The sequence below is a fragment of the Leptonotus elevatus genome, chromosome 4 (assembly GCF_054856555.1).
Source record: "Leptonotus elevatus isolate MCC_2025b chromosome 4, RoL_Lele_1.0, whole genome shotgun sequence".
Taxonomy (NCBI): domain Eukaryota; kingdom Metazoa; phylum Chordata; class Actinopteri; order Syngnathiformes; family Syngnathidae; genus Leptonotus; species Leptonotus elevatus.
This window is the reverse complement of record NC_141242.1, coordinates 3,020,780-3,041,876: the sequence shown is the minus strand read 5'-3', so window position 1 is coordinate 3,041,876 and position 21,097 is coordinate 3,020,780. Positions and strand designations below refer to the sequence as shown.

The window sequence follows — 21,097 nt, the reverse complement described above, 5'->3', positions numbered from 1 at the left end:
CTAATCTTTTTTTTTTTTTGTGGTAGGTTCCATGTTTTTAAAGTAATAGAACACAATATTCTGTGGGCCTTGCAAAAGCAGTCAAAATCCAGTAAAGCAGCCGGGAGCGAAGGGGGACGCTTCAGTGAAAATGGCTGGGAGTGAATGAGTGAGTTAATTCATTCACTGCCAATGGCACCCAGTAAAAATGGATCTTTGACGTCGATGAGATGAGACATGAGATTAAATTAAATAAATAAATAAAAATACATACATTCATTGTATGTATTCATACGTTTGTGTATGTGTGTGCTTTTCTACTTATTGATGCCCACAGGAGGTTTTCTTGGAACGCAGTCTTAACCTGTGAAGTGACTCAATTTATTATTTGGTGATCTGACTCACAAAGTCAACATTAGCTTCCAAATAAGTCGTTTTATCCATGACAGACGTACGTACTGTATGACTCATGTTTCACGCTACTTTTACAATCTGCAAACATGACCAGCAACCGGCGCGGTGACTCGGAACAGAGTTCGTCTCACAGCGGACCTGGGCGGGCGCGCGCACGCACGCACGCACGCACACGCCCTAACGTGGCACGTGCTTCCACTTGATGACCTGTTTCAGATGACACACGTTATGTTTTCATGCTAGCTCGTAGCTACCTGTTTCAGCTGTTGGCTACCATCTGTAGCTTGCTGTTGAATTTCAACTTTTTCAATCAATTGATTCCACCTATTTTGGTTGATTCCCTCTGCCCAATTATTTTCACTTCAAGCTCTTTTGTTTCATTTGACGCCGTCCACCTGTCTTAATTGTCGGACTCGACGGTTTCAGTCGCGCAACTTTGAAATACGCACTTTTGTCCACTTCACTTTCCCTGCACGTGTCTATTTTCGATGCGCCTTTTAATAGTTGATGCGCTTTGGACTCAACAGCCACAGTCAAACATATAAAAATGTGTTTAGGTGACCTTGTAGGTTTTTACACACATGAAGCATCTTTTGTGGCTACAGCTCACTATTGTGACATATTCATTTATTCATCACCGATCTTGTCCAGGGTCACAGGGGCAACATATGCAATATTGATTTATTCAACAGGATTTCCCTCATACACTGTTTAAATAAGTGACACATCAGATATGACACATTCCTCGGTGCAGAAATAGAAAGACACACAACATTTATTTACACACACAGATATAGACTTGAATATACTACCTCGGCTGTATGGACCCCATGCTTAGAATATATAGCCCACCTAATGCAGTTTTGTACAACAAATATTCCGCTTTTAGGAAAAAACTGTTTGCTTTGTAAATACTCAACACCGTGCCAAATTATTAGGAAATTATGCATCCTGTTATTATAATGTTGCAAGCTGACATTTATTTAGAGTGCTCAATATTCTGAAAGTGTTAATGGTCTGACAAGGTCACAATCTGTGCTGAATGGAAACTTGAATTTGAGTTTTGAAATGGACAGATATGCCAGGTCAATCGTAGATGAGATACAATTTATCTCAATAAAAAAAAATATTAATTTGTGTTTTTTTAGATGTTTATAATTAATTGAACTATAATTAACTAACCATTTTTTTTATATAATTTTTTTTTCAAGTATGTAATTATTATTTACAATGAATCATTTAATACATTACGAGATACTGTGGTTATAAGTCTACACACTCCTTTTCAAAGACCCCAATTTTTTTTAACAATGTCTCCACCTTTATTGTGACCTACAACATGTACAACTCAATTGTTTAGAATATATATATATATATATATATATACATACATACATACTTTCGAGAGGCGAAGTAAAAAATCTAAACAAGTGAAATAATGAGGCTGCACAAGTGTCCCACTCTGCCCCACTGTCCTATGGTGTTCCACAGGGTTCGATTGTAGGGCCCCTGCAGTTTTTAATTTATTTGCTTCCCCTCGATTGCGTCTTAATGTGCTCATATAATATACTGAAATATGCATTTCATTAGCAGACTAGCAGTATGAGCGGTAATCCTGAATTATGTCCCTCACGGGCCCTCATAATCATAAGACCTTCTTTCACTCAGTGCTGGCTGTGCATCTACTTCTTGACGTACGTGTGTGTGTGTGTGTGTGTGCGCGTGTGTGTGCCAGTGTGTATTGACACAGTCTCTCGCAGTCCGTCCGTCAAGTGGGAGGGCCGCAGCCTTCTTTTCAGCGGATGTGAATGGCGGCTTTATGGCTGTGGGTTGATACTGCTCTGCTCCCTAAATTTAAATGTCCGTACATGTGGATGTATGAGACACGCTGACAGCTACGGTGACCATGTCTGCCAAGGAATTTAAATAAAGGAGGGCCTCGCCTTACCCCCAAAAATGTCTGGATCGACCAACCAAATATACTTCAGTGCCCTTAAAGGACTTTGGGTAGAAAAAAAAAAGGCCAATGGTTGCGCTGTCCATGCACGTGTTTGATAAGACTCTTTATTTTCCATTAAATAATTAATTTCGAGCAGCATGGTGCCCTCGTACATCTGCCTCGCAGTTCTGAGGTTCTGGGTTTGAATCTCAGCCTTGCAGTGTGTGACTTTACATGTTCTTCTCGTGCTTGTGGGAGTTTTGTTCAGGCTTTCTCCCACATTCCCAAAATATGTTTCATTGAAAACTGTAAATTGTTCATATTGCAGCTTGGAATGTGAGTGTGAATGGAACAAACAAACAAACAAACACAAATAAGACACTCATTTTTTAAATATTTTGGCCTTGGTGGAGGACTATTTTATTACTGAGACGTTGTACTGTTGCGTATGAATTTGACTCATTTGTTTCAAACAGACCTATCGATCTTTGGAAGACGACAAAAACTTGACTGTCTGAAGGTGCGATGACCCTCAAAGATTGCAAGTGGATTCCGCAAACACTACAGCCTTCATTCGGAATATTGCAGTTTTTTTATATGTTACATAATATTTAGTAATTTTTTTCATCCCACACACATTTGGATGCAGCATAGGCGGTGATAGAGTACGAAGAGGAAGGAGGGAGAATTTACGTTACCGGCTTGTTGAGAACACTCACTTCCTTATGTAGCGGCACAGACCGGCTTCTCATGCCCCATTGCATGATGGGATCGATGGCTGTTCCGCACTTTCTTGACGGCGTGCCAGGCTCGCGTCTGGCTAACCGGCTAGTCTGGCTGGCATGTGGCTATGTCACTCAAGAAGAAGCGAAAAAGTGAAATTATGGACATCAAATTTTGTAAGGCTTGTGATGGCCTTCTGAAAGGCTAAAAGCTAAGCTAAGAGAAATCTAATAATGTTGATACTAATCATAACAATTGTAATAGGTTACTGGCGACGTAGTAATACATCTGCAAGACTTTTTGGGATTACGTGTGTTCAGTTCCTACACAACAGAAGTGGCAAATCCATGTCCAGAAAGTAAAAACCCTGCCACTGTTTGACTTTAGCCCCTGAGGCTGGCTGGCTAGCTAGCTAACTAAACAAGCACCATTGGAGCGAGCTAGGGAGTTAGCTAGCTAGTCTAATCTAATTTAGTTATTTTTAAAATCAAGTAAATTGTAAACAGAGGTGGTAAATCCAGGTCCAGAAAGTAAAAACCCTGCCACAGTTTGGCTATAGCCCCAGGTGCTAGCAGGTAAAAAAAGCACCATGGGAGCTACCTAGCTAGCACCTGGGGCTAAAGCCAAACTGTGGTAGGGTTTTTACTTTCTGGACCTGGATTTGCCACCACAGTGATGGTGTAAATGTGATGGCGATGGTTAACTTTCGGTGAGTGCACAATGGAACGAAGCCTTGAAAAAACTGAAGCACGTTTATGTCTGTCGATCCCTTTTAGACGATCCCTTTTATTCGGTTTATTTTGTTGGGCATTGTCATTGATGGGAATTGATGATTAACGGAAGTGCCAAGCTCTGGCACAGAAAATAACGATGATGATGATAATAAACAAGGATAATAATGGTAAGTATAACATTAATAAAATGATAAGGTTAATAATAATTATAAAATGATAAATGAAAACCTCAAAATAAATATAATAAATGTTTTTTTTAAACATAATGTTAATGCATAAGATTAATAATAATAAATAATAATAATAATAATAATAATAATAATAAATAATAATAAATAATAATAATAATAATAATAATAATTAATAATACTGTATGGAATAAACTTAAAAATAAACTTTTTGAATATCATAAATCGTTAGAAAGTATGGGCCGTTTATTGCCCAAGTTAGGTATGTTGCGCACTCCGCTGATTGCTGCAGTGCACGGGCACGGGACGCTAGGTGGCAGCACCGTTGCGGGGACAGCCTAAGCTTTCTCCCCGTTAGCAGGGAGTGAGGACTGGGTATGAGTGGTTACGGAGCGGGAGGGGACTTGTGGAGGTCGGCGGAGGGGAAGGATGTCTCCGTCCCGTCAGTTTAGTGCAGTGGTGCTTTGACCGGACGTGAACTTCTCGCCAGCTTCCCCTCGGGTCCACTTGACTCGAGGAGGGGGCGGGGGGGAGAAACAAGGAAGTGGACGCGGCGGGGATTTTTTTTTTTTAAACATTTTTTTTTTTTACGACCTGTTCACGGGTAAGTGGCGTTCATTTGAACTAAAGTCCTGTCGGCCGACCAGTGGCAAAGCGTTGGAGTTTGATCTAATTGTGGTTTCATGGCCGCCGTGTGCCTGGGAAAGCTCCACAAAGAACACGATGCCCGCTGAAGAGACTCACGTACGTAAGTTGGAGTCAGGAAGTTGCGCCGTGAACGCTCTCAGTTCCCACGCTCATTCATTTGCAACACTACACAGCAACACAAGCTTCTACAATCGACTTTTTGACTCCGTTTAATGTAATTTGCCCAAAATGTTTGTCTTTACTAATGCTCACTTTAACCATAGCAATGTGCTTTACTACCACATTTATCCACGTAAGATTGTGAAATGTTTAGTCCTCACATTCGAGTACTCACAAGAACAGATAACACTTTCGCACAAATTTAAATTACAAAAAAGAAAAAGAAAAGAAAAAGCAAGCTTCGATGCCAACCTGCTCGAAAGGTACACAGTTTGTATGTGATGTTTGTATTGTGCACACCTTGGCCTCCAATTGGCAGCGTGTTGCACGGTTGCAGTTCTTAGATGTAAAGAAAAGACACAAAGAAGACTCATTGGTAGTAAACAAAAATAATAACACAAATACTAAATGTTACATTTCATTTAGTTGGCCCGGGCTGCTTACTAGTGGTTTGTGAAATTTTGATATGGATCCAATACCAAGTAAATACAGAACCAGTATCACAGATATTGATACATTTGGAAAGTTATGGTATATAATATATATTTTTTTAATTAAGGTAGCTGTATCATCGAATTGTTGCTCCCCAATCAATTTTCAACCTTTAAGTGTTTTTGTGTTGTTTCCTTTTTAAACAAAGGACAAAATTAGGACAAAGTTTATTGATATATACAAAATACTTCATCAATAACCCCCTCCCCCCCCCGAAACATTACAGCCATAACAATATATTTTATTACTTTCTTAAACAAAGTGATCATAGGAAAATAAATGTAAACAAATTATCATATACTGTTCAGAAACTACAAATGCAAAACAAAAAATTCTGCCGTCATCGCTTCTTTTTCAACCTAATAATAATAAGATGTGAAAGATGATCATGCAACCAAAAAAGAAAAAACTACTAGATCAATATTATAGTGTCAGGATCGATCCGATATCAATACTGACTTGATATCGATAATATTGATATTTGGATCGATCCGCCCACCAATACTGCTTACTTCAGTGGTTGTCATTGGCAAATTATTTTGTATAGTATATTTGGAAAATAATATTTTATTTTATTTTTTGTTTTTTACGATAAATGAAAATATTTTATCATGTGCAGCACTTTTTTTTCAAAGTGCCCTATAAATAAAGTCGATTTGTGACTAAATGTGCTTTTGTGCTTGTAAAATGTGTGAACGATTATTTGTATCCCTTTAATATATGGTTTGTGAACTTGCGCCTTCGAGTTTATGGTGAACAATGTTGTTAGTAAATCAACCAGCAAACATTTTAAAACTGATAACATATTTGCAGCATACTTAGCGTAGATAAGAAAATAGTTCCCCTTTGAGAACAAAAAGTGAGCTTGCGCGCTGTGCTCAGGATAAATGGCGTTGATAACGGGCGGCCAAATCGTCAGCATTCTTTGTATCTTTAGTTGATGTCGATTAGAAGTGAGCTGCGTTGACATCTTAACAGTCAGTGTCATGAGGCTTGTCGCTGTCATCTAATCAAGAGTCCCATAAATTCAACACGGCCTTCCTTCTGTCTCAAAGGTTAAAAAGACGCATACGGGTTTTTTATTGGTCCCTTTCACGCCGCTTGTAAAAAAGCTGGTATTATTCTGCCATTTTTCTGTGTCGCTGTCGTGTGAGGTTTGACACCCGACGCGCACTTGTCTCGCTCTGCGGTGTTGAAAGCAATTGTCGCTGGCCAACAAGGATTTCAGACTTCATGCCAGACTTCTGCGGCTGATGGCGTCTCATTATCTGATTGTGGGATGCAGCGTTGATGTGTGACAGCACTTTGCTGGATTCTCTCGATATGTCTTGAGCATTTCAATTCTCAGATGTGAGTTGTCTTTGTGAAGGGTGCGTTTGATCTTGTTTTATTGCATCTTTCTCACCTCTTTTTTTTTTTAATTGGCTTTTATTCGGAGAATTCTATAATGATACTAGTCCTTGTTTCTATGTGGTTTCAGGTCTCGTTCGGGCAGGCGTGAGGTCATCAGCATTTAGACGGCTTAGCTTTGCACTTTTGTAAGTACTGTATGTTGCTCCCTTGCCCATATTTTGCTAAGTGACTTTTTGAAGGCCGTTGTAAAATTGCCGCCAGGCAAAAAAAAAAGAAAATTCTGTCCCCGCCGGCACTTCAGCGGCAGTTTGAGAAGCTTTACGGCCGTCGCACTGCTCCAACGTGTTGTACAATTTACGCTGCCCAAGGCAAGATTCCCAAAACGGGATCTGTTCGACTTGAGGTTTTTCAAACGCTTCGAGCGGAAGATGATGAGGCAGCCTGAAGTCGGTATCGGTGAAGAATTATCGTTCTCCAAAGCATCACTGAATTGAGCGGTCGTTGATGCTGAGTTCAAGTGCAGTCCGCCGGCTAGACTTTACCTGGCCTGGTTTTGATCAGTGGTGTTGGAGCAGTGTGACGGCCATAAAACTTCTCCAACTGCAGTCGGGGACAGAAAAAAACGTCCTGCCAGGCGGCAATTTTTTAGCACTGCAAATCATACCACATAAAAAAAAAAAAAAACTATAGACAAAAGAAAGTGACTCAAAAACTTTTAGTACACTCAACCTGTATTTGAGCTTATATTTGTGTTTTGGTGATTAAGAAACGGCAGCATGGTGCCTTAGTGGTTCGCACGTCTGCCTTACAGTTCTGAGGTTCAGGAATTCGAACCTCAGCTCCAGTCTCCCAGTGTGGAGTTTGGATGTTGTTTACGTGGGTTTTGTGACTTTTGTCCAGAACTCGGGCTTCTGCCCACATTCCAAAAAGATGCCTTAGTTCAATTAAAGAAATTCTAATAGAAACAAGACTATGAGGTCTATAGACTTGAGTGAATTAGTCGAACCCAGAGTTCAAAGTGAACACGGCGAAGCAGCTTTTAGCTGTTATGCTGCACGCAAATAGAATAAGCTGCAAATAGAAGTCAAATTAGGCAGAAGTAAATGCTTTTAAATTCAGGTTAAAAATGATGCTCTTCAAATAAATAAATAAGTAAGATTGGATTTTTTTATTTTTTATGCCTTGCTAATGCAGACCCAAAAAGACAGCGACGGTGACGCCAGGGAACATTTGTGGTCATCCGGCTAATTTAGACGTTGATTTGCGGGGAAGCATGCCAGACAGGAAGTTCTCAAAGTAAACACGGTGAAGCAGCTTTCAGCGGTTACGCTGCACGCAAATAGAATAAGCTGCCAATTGAGGTGAAATTAGCCAGATGTAAATGCTTTTAAATTCAGGTTAAAAATGATGCTCATCAAATAAATAAATGAATAAATCAGATTGGATTTTATTTATTTTTTTCCTTGGCTAATGCAGACCCGAAAAGACAGCGACGGTGACGCCAGGGAACATTTGTGATCATCCAGCATGCCAGACAGGAAGTTGTAGTTGCTATTTGCGGCTCAGGACACAAGGAAAAGACAACAGCACTCAAAGTAATTTGTTAGAACTTGTGATGGTAAAATAGGTCCCGAAACACGGCATCGTTAAAGCGGCGCCTTCCTGCAGGTAGTCATGTGCACATTTATCTCTGCTCGGCCCAGCCACAAGGGTCTCTTAGTTTTAGTACCACTTGTCGTCACCTCAAAGCTAAGTCGGGATGACTTATCTTGTGGTATAAATTTCCCCACCAACCCTGCCCGGCCGGGGCCTTGGCTCTCGGCCCCCCCAGGTCCCGTCTCGCGGGTATTTATAGCGGCCAAGGTCAGCGGCAGATTATTTGAGATATGTCAGCGGAGAAATGGCGCAACACAGGCAGACCTCCGCCAAGGTTGAACTGTTAACAAGAGTGTTTGGAAGGGGGGGGGGGGGGGGTGATTTGGGTGATTGCACAATCAGCAAGTGCACTCGGACAGGAATGAATGTAATAATTGATGATTGTTAAGAATGTTCTCAATTGAGTGGAAATTATTGAAGAGGGCATTTTTTATTATCCAACATGCGTGAAATTAAACAACCAAATCCAGCAATTTCTTTTTTTGCCGGATTATGATGAAATCATTTGTCGAATTGAAATCATACCACCTTCACAAAGCGTTTCTCCGCCCATGACTTGGAAGCTAGGCTGGGTGAAGATCCACCATTTTCATGGCAAATTGTCACTGGAGTGCCACATGCACAATTAAAACTGTTAGTCACGCTACGTGGCTGATAGATGAGCTTGTGATTAATAAATAACAATTTCCTGCCATATCAAGTGAACTTGGATTATTCCATGTGGTGCTGTGACGGTTTCTTGTGGCGCTAGTTGGGAATCACTAGAAAATGAAAGCGGGGTGTCTCTTGAAGTTATTTTTTTGGGTTTAGTGTTTCAACCATGTGACTCCCATGCAGATCAAAGCCAGATTAAATTGTAATCGTCACATGCTGCAAAATCCGGTTTTAGGTATTTCTTCTTGTAAGGCTTGTCAAGTCCACTAATCCATTTGAGTGGCTCTCTAAAACCTGGACTTTTTTTTTTTTGCCGTTTGCATTTTTTTATTTTTTTTTGCAGTTTGCTTTTTTTTTTTTTGCAGAAGTTCACAAAGTTAAAGGGATTTGACAAAAAAAAAAAAGGCCACCCATGACCATCTATCCATTTGCTAGCTCTAAAAAACCCAACATTTTATTTAACAAAATAAAATAAAAATAAAGTCATACAGTCATTTGAGAACTCTAGTTTACTTTATTACACAACACTTAGTAAACTCTTTTTGATGTTGCGCTTGACAAATACACTGTATTAAAAAACTAAAACTAATAAAAACTAAACTAGAATGAAGCATTTTTGAAAAAAAAAACTAATGGACGGCTAAATAGATTTTTTAAAAACTATTTTCCAGTGACCCATAATCCGTTATCACTATTAATTTAATGTACAGTGTTCCCTCGCTATAACACAGTTTTCTCAGCCTTGCGCAGATTTTTGTGCGCAATTTTGCATGTTTTTTCTTGTTTGTTTATGTTTACAGTAGTTACCTAGTTTTTAAAATATTTGAAGGTTTGAATACTGAGAGTATTTAAACAAGAAAAAGAAACGTGAGAAAATGTTAATACGTGTCTGAGAAAAGTGTTCATAAGTGTGTTGTCAGGGGTTTTACAGCCTTAAAGTAGCACTAAGGAACTTTTCAACCTTAATAAAATATTTTCATAATTCTTCTGATGAAACATTGACTTAAAACTAGATGAATGGTACCTTTGCCATGGCTTGAGGGGGTCTGTGTCGTTTTTACTGGCACTAAACAACTTTGAGGAGGGTGGTAGGAACACTGCCACACAAAAAACTACAAATGTGCTGACTGCTTTATGGCATACGTCACTTCCGACTTTACCCATTCGTTACAAAGACGGAAGCCAATTTAAATGTCGTGAGCTTAAAAAACGACGCATTGCGCGTGTCCTCATGGGAAATGTGATCTTCCTTCAAGCATAACATTACCGCTTTTGTCCATATGGTGTGGCCATAATCAACATAAACTGAAAATTCCTTAGTGTTGTTTCAAAACATAATAAATGTAAAAAATTAAAATGACTACTTTGCGGATGTCACCAATTGCTGGAACAAAACAGTTGTAGGAGTTGTGTAGATACACTTTTTCAGCAAATATTTGTACGGAGAAATTCTTGTTGTCAGTGGTGCGTAACTTCTGCAAACTTGCTGCTTTTCTACTGTTGCATAACTGAGATTAATCACGCACAGTCGACTTGCTCAACTGTTTGCCATCGCACTTGCTCTTGTGTCACCAGAGGGAAATAAAACAGAACTGAACAATGGTGTGCAGCGGTGCAATGTGAAGTCGAGGAACTGCGACATGTCGTCCTTCAGGCTCGGATCTTTGCTGTCCTGACGCAGACAGAAATGTCTTTGTAGATCCCCAAGCCGGAGTTGCTACCTCTTCGCTCCTGCCGCTCCGTTGAGGCATAAGAACACCAAGTTCCTCGGAAAGCGCTACGGATATCTTCTGCAGTGCACCACCTTCAAACTGGAAATCACAATTTAGCCCCGACCTGGACATGTCACACACGTGATGTCGGAATCCTGTGACGGACGGCGGCTGGACGCCGGGGACGGTCCGAGGCGGGTCAGCGCTGACTTCGCCGCCGTCGACCCCGAAGATGAAGAGCCCGATATGCAGCCACTGGAGGCGGACGTAAAGATCGACATGTTCCGAGAAGAGGACATGGAGGACGAAGACGACGAGTCGGTAAGTCAAAATCGAAGGTCTGTTAGGTTACCCTAAGATAGTTTTCTTCTAATACAGAATATATTGATTAGGGCCCGACCGATTAATCGGCCGCCGATAATAATCAGCCGATTATTGCCCTTCAAGCTTCTGCCAGAACAATTGACCAATTGGGCCAAACGATTATTTTCCCCTTGAAACGTTATAATCGAAGAAAACCAAAGTTTCCGACGCTGTGGAAGTACCCTGGATGCAACATTTTGCTTGCGTAGCATTAGCAACTAGCAAGTGTATGTTATTCTGGTAAGCGTCATTTAAGCTGTTTAATGACACCCCAGTTGGAGTTAACTGGGAAACTAAACACACGGCAATAAGAATAACATCCACTGTATATTTAAATACAAAACATGCTTCGTTTTTAAAACATCGCTAGCCTAGCGCTAATGCTAAAAGCAAAGGGGAGGATCCCATTCAAATGCTAACAGGAAGTTAGCATCGACTTGGGGATTGTTTTTCCTTCAAATGACGAATATTCACACACATATCTTGTGGGAACACATACCCACAGATTAAATAACACTACGCAAAGGCACAAATTCTTCCCAATGTGTTGAAAAACGAGTTATTTTAATAGAATTCAATCGCAACTTTCTTCTGTACTCATTTTAAGTGTGTACGCACGGCACCACACTGCCCCCAAGAGACCAAAACGCACAGCAACAGTCAGTATTTGTTCTTACAGTTTTTTCAGTTGCTATTATTTTAGTATACTATATTCTTATTTCACTTTATTTTTATTTTGTCATTGTCCTTTGAAGTTATATTTAAAGTTGATATTTCAAGGATTCAAATAATTTATAATAATAATAATAATTTTTTTTGGCCGCACGGTGGCTGACTGGTTAGCACGTCCGCCTCCCAGTGCAAAGGTTGTGAGATCAAGTCCGGGCTTCGGCCTTCCTGGGTGGAGTTTGCATGTTCTCCCCGTGCTTTCGTGGGTTTTCTCCGGGTACTCCGGTTTCCTCCCACATTCCAAAAACATGCATGGCAGGTGAATTGGACACTCCAAATTGTCCATAGGTGTGATTGTGAGTATGGTTGTTTGTCTCTGTGTGCCCTGCGATTGGCTGGCAACCAGTACAGGGTGTACCCCGCCTACTGCCCGAAGCCAGCTGGGATAGGCTCCAGCAACCCCGCGACCCTTGTGAGGACAAGCGGTACAGAAAATGGATGGATGGATGGATGGATGGATGGATGGAAATAATTTATTTTCTCAAAAGTCAGGGATGCAACCATATACAGTACAGCAGTAAGAATGGTTTTATTATTGACACATAATCTATACAAAAACCTTGTATACTTTATTAAATTTGTTGATAAGGTCATACTATGGACTTGTCATTCAAAGCAGAGTAAATCTGTAAATCTTAATTGGGAATGAGGCGGGGGACTTTTATGCATTATATATATATTTTTAAATAATCGGTGTTCTTTTCTGCCCAAAATCGGTATGGGCATCAGCCTGAAAAAATCCCATGCCTAGTCACCACCAGCTATAGACTTCAACCATCTAACATTTTGCACCTATTGACATGGAAGCGTTCCTTCCCGTCAGCCGTCGGAGCGACAGATTGTGGTCGGCATCTGCTGCATGATGAAGAAGTCCAAGTCCAAGCCCATGACGCACATCCTGGAGCGCCTCTGCAAGTTCGACTACATCGAGGTGGTCATCTTTCCCGAGGACGTCATCCTGGAGGAGCCCGTGGACAAATGGCCGCTGTGCGACTGCCTCATCTCCTTTCACTCCAAAGGTAGCCTTTGCAGGAGGAATGTTCATTTTTCAAGGGGCTACACTAAGTATTTTCTAAGTTTTAGGTTCTAACTGGAAGTAAGAAAAGCACGGATAGATGTGATTGCGATATGAGCAGATATTTAATATAGGCTCCAAATGACGACTACTTCTCAATTAATTCTGTCTCGTTTCATTTTTTTCCACAGAGAAAATGATACTATATTATTATACTGTACAGTGGTCAAAATAAATCACGACATGTAATAATTTTAAGAAAAATAAATAATACATACATTATACAAAAACATGCTTATTTTTAATTAATTGAATATATTTCTTATATACACAAATAATATTTAAAAATGTCATATCATAGGTGGGTAGGTACCTCATATTTCGCATTGAAAAACTTGGGATGCCATGCAAAAAAGATTTCTTCATCACTAAAACATTTTTCAATAGCTCAACAGCAGCTCTAATAAAGTAATGAATAGTTCAAACTTTCGGACGAAGTCACACAAATCATCAGTGTGTGTGTGTGTTTGGTTCATAATTTATCATACGAGGGTGATGAGAAGTTTTCTACTCCCAGAAAAAAAAATCCATCTATAATACACTTAGTCATTGCAAACGCACTAGTAACATGCTTTTAACTCGATCATGATTTAAAATGCTTGGATAACAAAATACTAAAGATGTCACTCGGTCAATTGTTGAACATCTGAATGTGTTTTTTGTTTGTATCATTTGTGCAGGTTTTCCACTGGACAAAGCTGTGGAATATGCTAAACTCAGGAATCCACTGCTCATCAATGACCTCAACATGCAGTATTTCATTCAGGACAGGTATACACACATCCACGTGGTGACTTCTCATTGATATAATGCCTTTCCTAGAACCTTCCCCTAACGCCAAGCATCAAAAATGATTGCCTACCACCATTCCTTACCCTAACCTCAATCATAACCCAATTCAAACCTAAACTTTAAAACCAATTCTTGACACTCAAAAATAGGTATAAACAAAAAGGGGACCTCCAAAATGTCCCCACTTTGCCTGTGAAAACTCAGTGTTGTCACCACATACACTCAAACAAATACAATCTGTGTGCTCGTCACTGTCAGTTTCCTTTTTTGTTTTGTATTATATGCTGTTTATGTCAATGTTTAAAAGTTATTAAATGTACCAACTAGGGGTTTCAGGCGATTCAAGTTTTTAATCGTAATTAATCGCATGACTTCAATAGTTAACTTACGATTAATCGTAAGTTGTATATCATTCTAAATGTACAAAAAAAAAAAACCCTAATTTTTCATACTCTTGTCAGAAATATGGCTGCATCTTTTAGTCATTGATACAGTAATTTCTTAATAATTCCTAAAATTTTGTTAAAATCAAAAAGATGTACTGTGTTGTAAAAAAGGGTTACGAGTGTGATATTGATTTGTGTTGAAGTCATTTTTCTGCCACTAGATGGCCTAATTGCATTTGTAAGACATTGGTGACAGCTCAGTGCATTTTTCTTTTCATATTAAGAGCTATCTAATCCAACATGAAGTCACTTTTTTTTTAAATTGTAAAATACAACTTGACCGCAGTCTCCACAAAATATATGCATTATTACTACATTTATTACTGCTAAATTTTGACATGGGCGTGTCTGCTGCGTTGCAACTGGAATTCCGCCGGTACAGGCTTTCCAAGTAAGGGGGCGGTCATTGATTCCGCGTTAAAAAAAAAATTGCTGTTAAAGGAACTTTAAATGCACGCACTAATTTTGACACCCCTCGTACCAACATAAGTCACCATCCAACTGCAGTGGTTCATTAACTTAAGGGCGGAGCTACACATACTGCAGTGGATCGTTGAGCTTCTCTGCCCGACTCTGCCCGTGCCACAAACTTGCCTGGCATCCAGGTTTCATCAGTAGAAAGCCTTGAGAGAGAGCATGAGAAATGTGAGGGACCCCATCAGAATGCGACGGGCCGGGAATTTGAGCAGCTTGAGAAAACTTACAGTAGCGAGACTCGAACACGAAGAGAAAAAAAAAGGCGGGAGCACAGTGTAAGAACTTGTTGGTACCGCAGGAGGGAAGTGTACCGCATCCTTCAAGAGGAGGGCATCGACCTACCTCGATATGGTGTGCTCAACCGAGATCCGGACAACCCTGAAGGTAAGCATTTGGGGAAAAATCCACCCGATTGTCAGCAGCTGTTTAAGGCTTGCCAAACTGGTTTCAGAATGCAGCCTGGTGGAGGCGGAGGACCACGTAGAGGTGAACGGGGAGGTGTTCCCCAAACCTTTTGTGGAGAAGCCCGTGTGTGCCGAGGACCACAACGTTTACATCTACTACCCGACGTCAGCAGGCGGCGGCAGCCAAAGGCTTTTTAGAAAGGTAAAGCAAAATCGGCATGAGGCGGGTCAGGTTGGAAAAAGATTCGGAAGAAGTGCAGAAGCTGCCGTAAATATTCCAAATGAATGTGTGTGATTTGTTGTGCCCTTGATTGACTGGTGGTCAGTCCAGTGCAGTTTTTGCCAAAACTCACAATAGGATTGATGTCATAACCCTCTCCCCACAAAAATGGGGAAATAAAGCCAGTTAAATAGTCAACGGAAACATTCAGTCATATCAGAACTGGGGTTACAATCATTTTGGATTTTTCATTATAGTTTTTATTTTATTTATTTTTATTTTTTTAATATTGAGTTGGTCTTAATTAATTCTTAGAGCGAATTTATTAAAAAAATAGATTATTATTGTTTTAAATGCTTTGTTTTAATAGATTTTTTAAATTAGTTTTAGTATTCATTTTATTTTTTCGATCTTCTGTATGGCCAAAATGTTTTACGTACAATACATTTAAAGTAAGGGTGTCAGGTGATTAAAATTTGTAATCGTTATTAATTGCATGACTTCAATATTTAACTTACAATATATCACAAATTTTACATCTGTTCTAAATGTACAACTTTTTCTAAGTTTCATACTCTGTCATACTTTTAACTTAAAAGTGGGGGAAAATGTTAAACTAATAGAAATATGGCTGCATTTTTTTAGTCATTGATACAGTAATTTCATAATTCATATAATTGAGTTAAAATGAAAAAGATGTACTGTACTGTACTGTAAAAAAGAGTGTGATATTGATTTGCGTTGAGGTCATTTTTCTGCCACTAGATGGCATAATTGCATTTGTAAGACGTTGGTGACAGCTTAGTGCATTTTTCTTTTCATATTAAGAGCTGTCTAATCTTTCACATGAAGTAACTTTTTTAAAATTGTAAAATACAACTTGACCCCAGTCTCCACAAATATATGCTTTATTATAAAATTTAATTGGAATTCTGGTGTCTCCGCATCCCCGCTTGCTTGAAGATCGGGAGTCGTAGCAGCGTATACTCACCCGAGAGCAACGTTCGCAAGACGGGCTCGTACATCTACGAGGAGTTCATGCCCACAGACGGCACAGACGTGAAGGTAGCGTGCGGCCGCGCATGTGCACTGCCAGTGATTTTTACACAGAAACAATTCCGTCTCATGGGAATTGTTTTGTCAGGTGTACACGGTGGGTCCGGATTACGCCCACGCAGAGGCCCGCAAGTCTCCTGCGCTGGACGGGAAGGTGGAGCGGGACAGCGAAGGGAAGGAGATCCGATACCCCGTCATGCTGACCGCCATGGAGAAGCTGGTCGCCCGAAAAGTCTGCCTGGCCTTCAAGGTAAGCAGCTGTGTCATGAGGAAATGAGGTTAAATGAGGCAATAAGAGAGAAGCAGCACAGCCCATCACCCATTATTGTCTGCCTGGTTTGGAATTATTCACATCACATCTTGAATTTATTTTCAAATCTGAACTATTAAATCTATTTCAGTAAAGTTGGGAAAATCTCCAATATTTCAGGTAACATGGTATACTACTACTACTGTACGTTAATTTGTACACTCTAAAAACAGTTGGGTCAAAAGTAACCCAATTATGAAAAAAAATGGACCGATCCACTTTATGGGTCAATTTGACCCAACTTTCTAGGTTGTTTTATACAAAATGACCCAATTCTTTTGACCCAAGTAAATAATCTGACCAATATTTATGAGTTGTTTTACACTAAAATACCCATTTCTTGACTAAAAGTTGGGTCAAATTGACCCAATTAGAGGACCTGTCAATTTTGTACCCATAGTTGGGCTATTTTTGACACCACTGTTTTTAGAGTGTACTAATTCACCTCTCATCCAAATCTATTTGGAGCTAAATTGTTACTACATTCTAAAAACAGTTGGATCGAAAGTAACCCAATTATGGATAAAAAATAGACCGACCCACTTTATGGGTCAATTTGACCCAACTTTCTGAGTTGTTTTATACAAAATGACCCCATTTTTTTTGACCCAAGTAAAGGATCTGACCAATATTTATAAGTTGTTACACTAAAACTCGACTTAAAATTGGGTCAAATCGACCCAAGTAGAGGATCGGTCCATTTTTGACCCATAGTTGGGTTATTTTTTACCTAACTGTTTTTAGAGTGTACGCAGGATGTACTTTACATGGTTCCTGAGGTTGTTGGATCACAACTGTGTTTCCGTGCTGCGATGTCATCCCAGCTACAAAACCAAACCAAATGGAACTGCTTGATTTCTGCCATTTTTGTTTGGTTCTCTAACTGTATGTCCAACCTTGCTGTGTGCTTGTGATGGCAGCAAACCGTGTGCGGCTTTGACCTGCTCCGAGCCAACGGCCACTCGTTTGTCTGCGACGTCAACGGCTTCAGCTTTGTCAAAAACTCCATGAAGTATTACGACGACTGTGCCAAGGTTCTCGGGTGAGTCTTGCCGTCATTTTACAATCAAATCTCCCCCTGCTGGTGACCCAACACAAATGTGGTAAGATGCAATAAATGCCAACGTTCTCTCTTTTGATTTTCATTGATGTATGTCACAACATGGCGTGGAATGAACTTAATTGAACCTACTGTATTTTATCACAAATTCCTAAAATGTCCCTTTTTGTAATGACCTCAGCTCATATAGACACTTTTTGATCACAAATGGACATTGAAGAGTTAACTGCTGCACTCATTTGAACTCTGTTGCTAACCCAAACAGCAGCACCAGGTGAAACATGTAAATCAGGGATTCGCATAAATTTGAGTCAAGTCATTACTTTATTCAAGTAAGTCCAAAGTCAAGTCATAGAATCTTACTAAGCACAACATATACTGGAGTGATGAAGTATTTTTTCACTGACCAACACAAAAAAAGTACACACACAAATAACATTTACATGTCTTAAGTTGTTTGTTTAATGTTTTACAATATGAAATACATGAAAGCATATATTATTTAGAAGAATGCATGTTATTATTTTTTTACATTTACATGAGTGTTTACAGCAACCAATTTATCTAACTGTGATGATCAATATTGACATGTTACACAATCATCACAATCAAGTTGAATAAGTCTTACTAATTTAGCGATTTCTAGTGAGTTGTAATCTCTCCAACGCAAGATCCCCTGATGCATAAAACTGAAGAATAGAAAGTCAGTTAGACGCACGTATGTTGGTCTCGCTGTTGTCTGGTCTGTTTAGCGAATAACGAAAGACGAACCGAACCAAAACAGTTGAATGGAACAGTTTGGACAGTTTTCAAAAACTTTCCACGCCTTCTCTAAGACTGCATTTGTAACATGTGCACTTTTAGCTGTACAATGAGCTTCATGCATTTCTCCGTTAATTTTCCTTTTTCTTTTCTTTTGAAGTCTGGTTTGGGTTCCCTGATTTTGAGAACAGAATAAAAAAAAAAAGAAAAAAGAATGAATTACCATTACCACTTGCCCGTGCTTACTGCACCTGATATCAAAGGTGCTGAGCACCATTTGTTTGCCTTGCAGCAAGTGTGTCATAATTTATTGACGTATCCCGCTGACAGCTTTGTGGCTTAGCCGCCTTCTGATTTATTACGCCGTCCCTCCAAGCGCACTCGCAAACGTGCCGACGACGTCCACAATGATGCAAACGCAAACCGCCACATGTTAACTTAATCTCTTAGATGCTTGAACAGCAAATGAAACAAGTTGTGTGCAAGTTCAATTAAAGCTCAATTGGCTCACAGATGCCATTCAGCAAGGTTTTTTTTTTTTTTTTTTCCTCCCTTTTGCCTCCACAGGAACATGGTGATGAGAGAGTTGGCCCCCCAGTTCCACATTCCCTGGTCCATCCCGATGGAGGCCGAAGACATCCCTATTGTGCCGACAACCTCGGGAACCATGTAAAGTACATCCTGCGTACACTCTAAAAACAGTTAGGTAAAAAATAGCCCAACTATGGGTCAAAAATGGACCGATCCTCTACTTGGGTCGATTTGACCCAACTTTGAGTCGAGTTTTAGTGTAACAACTTATAAATATTGGTCAGATCCTTTACTTGGGTCAAAAAAAATGGGGTCATTTTGTATAAAACAACTCAGAAAGTTGGGTCAAATTGACCCATAAAGTGGGTCGGTCTATTTTTTTTCATAATTGGGTTACTTTCGATCCAACTGTTTTTAGAATGTAGTAACAATTTAGCTCCAAATAGATTTGGATGAGAGGTGAATTAGTACACTCTAAAAACAGTGGGGTCAAAAATAGCCCAACTATGGGTAACAAATGGACAGATCCTCTAATTGGGTCAATTTGACCCCACTTTTAGTCAAGAAATGGGTCTTTTAGTGTAAAACAACTCATAAATATTGGTCAGATTATTTACTTGGGTCAAAAAAATGGGGTCATTTTGTATAAAACAACTCAGAAAGTTGGGTCAAATTGACCCATAAAGTGGGTCGGTCTATTTTTTATCCATAATTGGGTTACTTTCGATCCAACTGTTTTTAGAATGTAGTAACAATTTAGCTCCAAATAGATTTGGATGAGAGGTGAATTAGTACACTCTAAAAACAGTGGTGTCAAAAATAGCCCAACTATGGGTACAAAATGGACAGATCCTCTAATTGGGTCAATTTGACCCCACTTTTAGTCAAGAAATGGGTCTTTTAGTGTAAAACAACTCATAAATATTGGTCAGATTATTTACTTGGGTCATTTTGTATAAAACAACCTAGAAAGTTGGGTCAAATTGACCCATAAAGTGGATCGGTCCATTTTTTTTCATAATTGGGTTACTTTTGACCCAACTGTTTTTAGAGTGTACAAATTAACGTACAGTAGTAGTAGTATACCATGTTACCTGAAATATTGGAGATTTTCCCAACTTTACTGAAATAGATTTAATAGTTCAGATTTGAAAATAAATTAAAGATGTGATGTGAATAATTCCAAACCAGGCAGACAATAATGGGTGATGGGCTGTGCTGCTTCTCTCTTATTGCCTCATTTAACCTCATTTCCTCATGACACAGGATGGAGCTGCGCTGTGTTATCGCCATTATTCGCCATGGAGACCGCACACCAAAGCAGAAGATGAAAATGGAGGTTCGACATCCTCTGTACGTATTGAACACACAGACAAGCTAACTTTTTTTTTTTTTTTTTTTTTAAACCTTACTTGCATCGTAACGTACCCGCATTCTTCCGTATGTCTCATCACAGATTCTTCGAGTTGTTTGACAAGTGCGGAGGTTACAAGTCGGGAAAGCTCAAGCTGAAAAAACCAAAACAGCTTCAGGTGAGCTGGAACATTTAAAACCTACTCATAGATTACAAATGAGCGATTTATGAGTTTTACAGTTCATCATTTGGCCAATTTGGTTTCTCATTTTGGTGTTTAGTTGTGGGCATTTGTTGGGCTGGGACCGATTCATGACAATTCCACTCATTTCAGTGGGTAAAATGATTTGAGATACAAGTGTTTTGATTTAGGAGCATACAAGAACAAAAATGAACTCCTAAGTCAAGGCACCGTGTGTCTGAACTCCCACAAGTAACATTTTCATATTCTTGAATGCCATACAACTTTCGAAACCTTGAAATGTTCCAGGAAGTGCTGGACATCGCTCGTATGCTGCTGCTTGAACTTGGCCAACATAACGACTGCGAGATTGAGGAGAAGAAGTCCAAACTGGAGCAACTCAAGACCGTCCTGGAGATGTGAGAACACACACATGCGCACACAGGATTTATTTTTCATTAAACGTCATTTTAAAAAAAAATTCAATTCGTTTTAATCCATTTGTAAAGCAGTTTTGTCAGCTTTAATTTACAGAAAAACTGAAATAGAAATACTTCAAATGAACCCCAAACACTCATGTATGATATTGACTAAGATGAAAAAAAAAAGGACATTTTTTGCTATAATTAGTTCGATTTGGTTTTACAAACGTAAAATGCCATTTCAGCCATTTCATTTTATTTTAA

At 39.5% G+C, this 21,097-nt stretch overlaps 1 protein-coding gene across 13 annotated transcripts in view; it reads left to right on the top strand.

Annotated features, from left to right (window-relative positions):
- The first annotated feature begins 4,344 nt into the window (after positions 1 to 4,344).
- Positions 4,345 to 21,097, top strand: part of ppip5k1b (diphosphoinositol pentakisphosphate kinase 1b) — a 41,644-nt gene continuing 24,891 nt past the window's right edge. For 2 of the 13 annotated variants that reach the window (XM_086073370.1, XM_086073369.1), the window contains exons 1-14: positions 4,345 to 4,721; positions 6,757 to 6,814; positions 10,515 to 10,972; positions 12,567 to 12,762; positions 13,499 to 13,589; positions 14,832 to 14,917; positions 14,985 to 15,139; positions 16,121 to 16,222; positions 16,302 to 16,463; positions 17,444 to 17,565; positions 18,913 to 19,014; positions 20,143 to 20,229; positions 20,333 to 20,408; positions 20,721 to 20,830. In XM_086073370.1, the coding sequence (XP_085929496.1) occupies positions 10,796 to 10,972; positions 12,567 to 12,762; positions 13,499 to 13,589; positions 14,832 to 14,917; positions 14,985 to 15,139; positions 16,121 to 16,222; positions 16,302 to 16,463; positions 17,444 to 17,565; positions 18,913 to 19,014; positions 20,143 to 20,229; positions 20,333 to 20,408; positions 20,721 to 20,830 (1,466 nt within the window). In that variant the 5' untranslated portion in view covers positions 4,345 to 4,721; positions 6,757 to 6,814; positions 10,515 to 10,795. Of the gene's footprint in view, positions 4,726 to 6,756; positions 6,815 to 10,514; positions 10,973 to 12,566; positions 12,763 to 13,498; positions 13,590 to 14,831; positions 14,918 to 14,984; positions 15,140 to 16,120; positions 16,223 to 16,301; positions 16,464 to 17,443; positions 17,566 to 18,912; positions 19,015 to 20,142; positions 20,230 to 20,332; positions 20,409 to 20,720; positions 20,831 to 21,097 lie in introns of all 13 variants that reach the window. The other 11 variants (XM_086073367.1, XM_086073366.1, XM_086073358.1 and 8 more) reach the window with 10 other exon arrangements.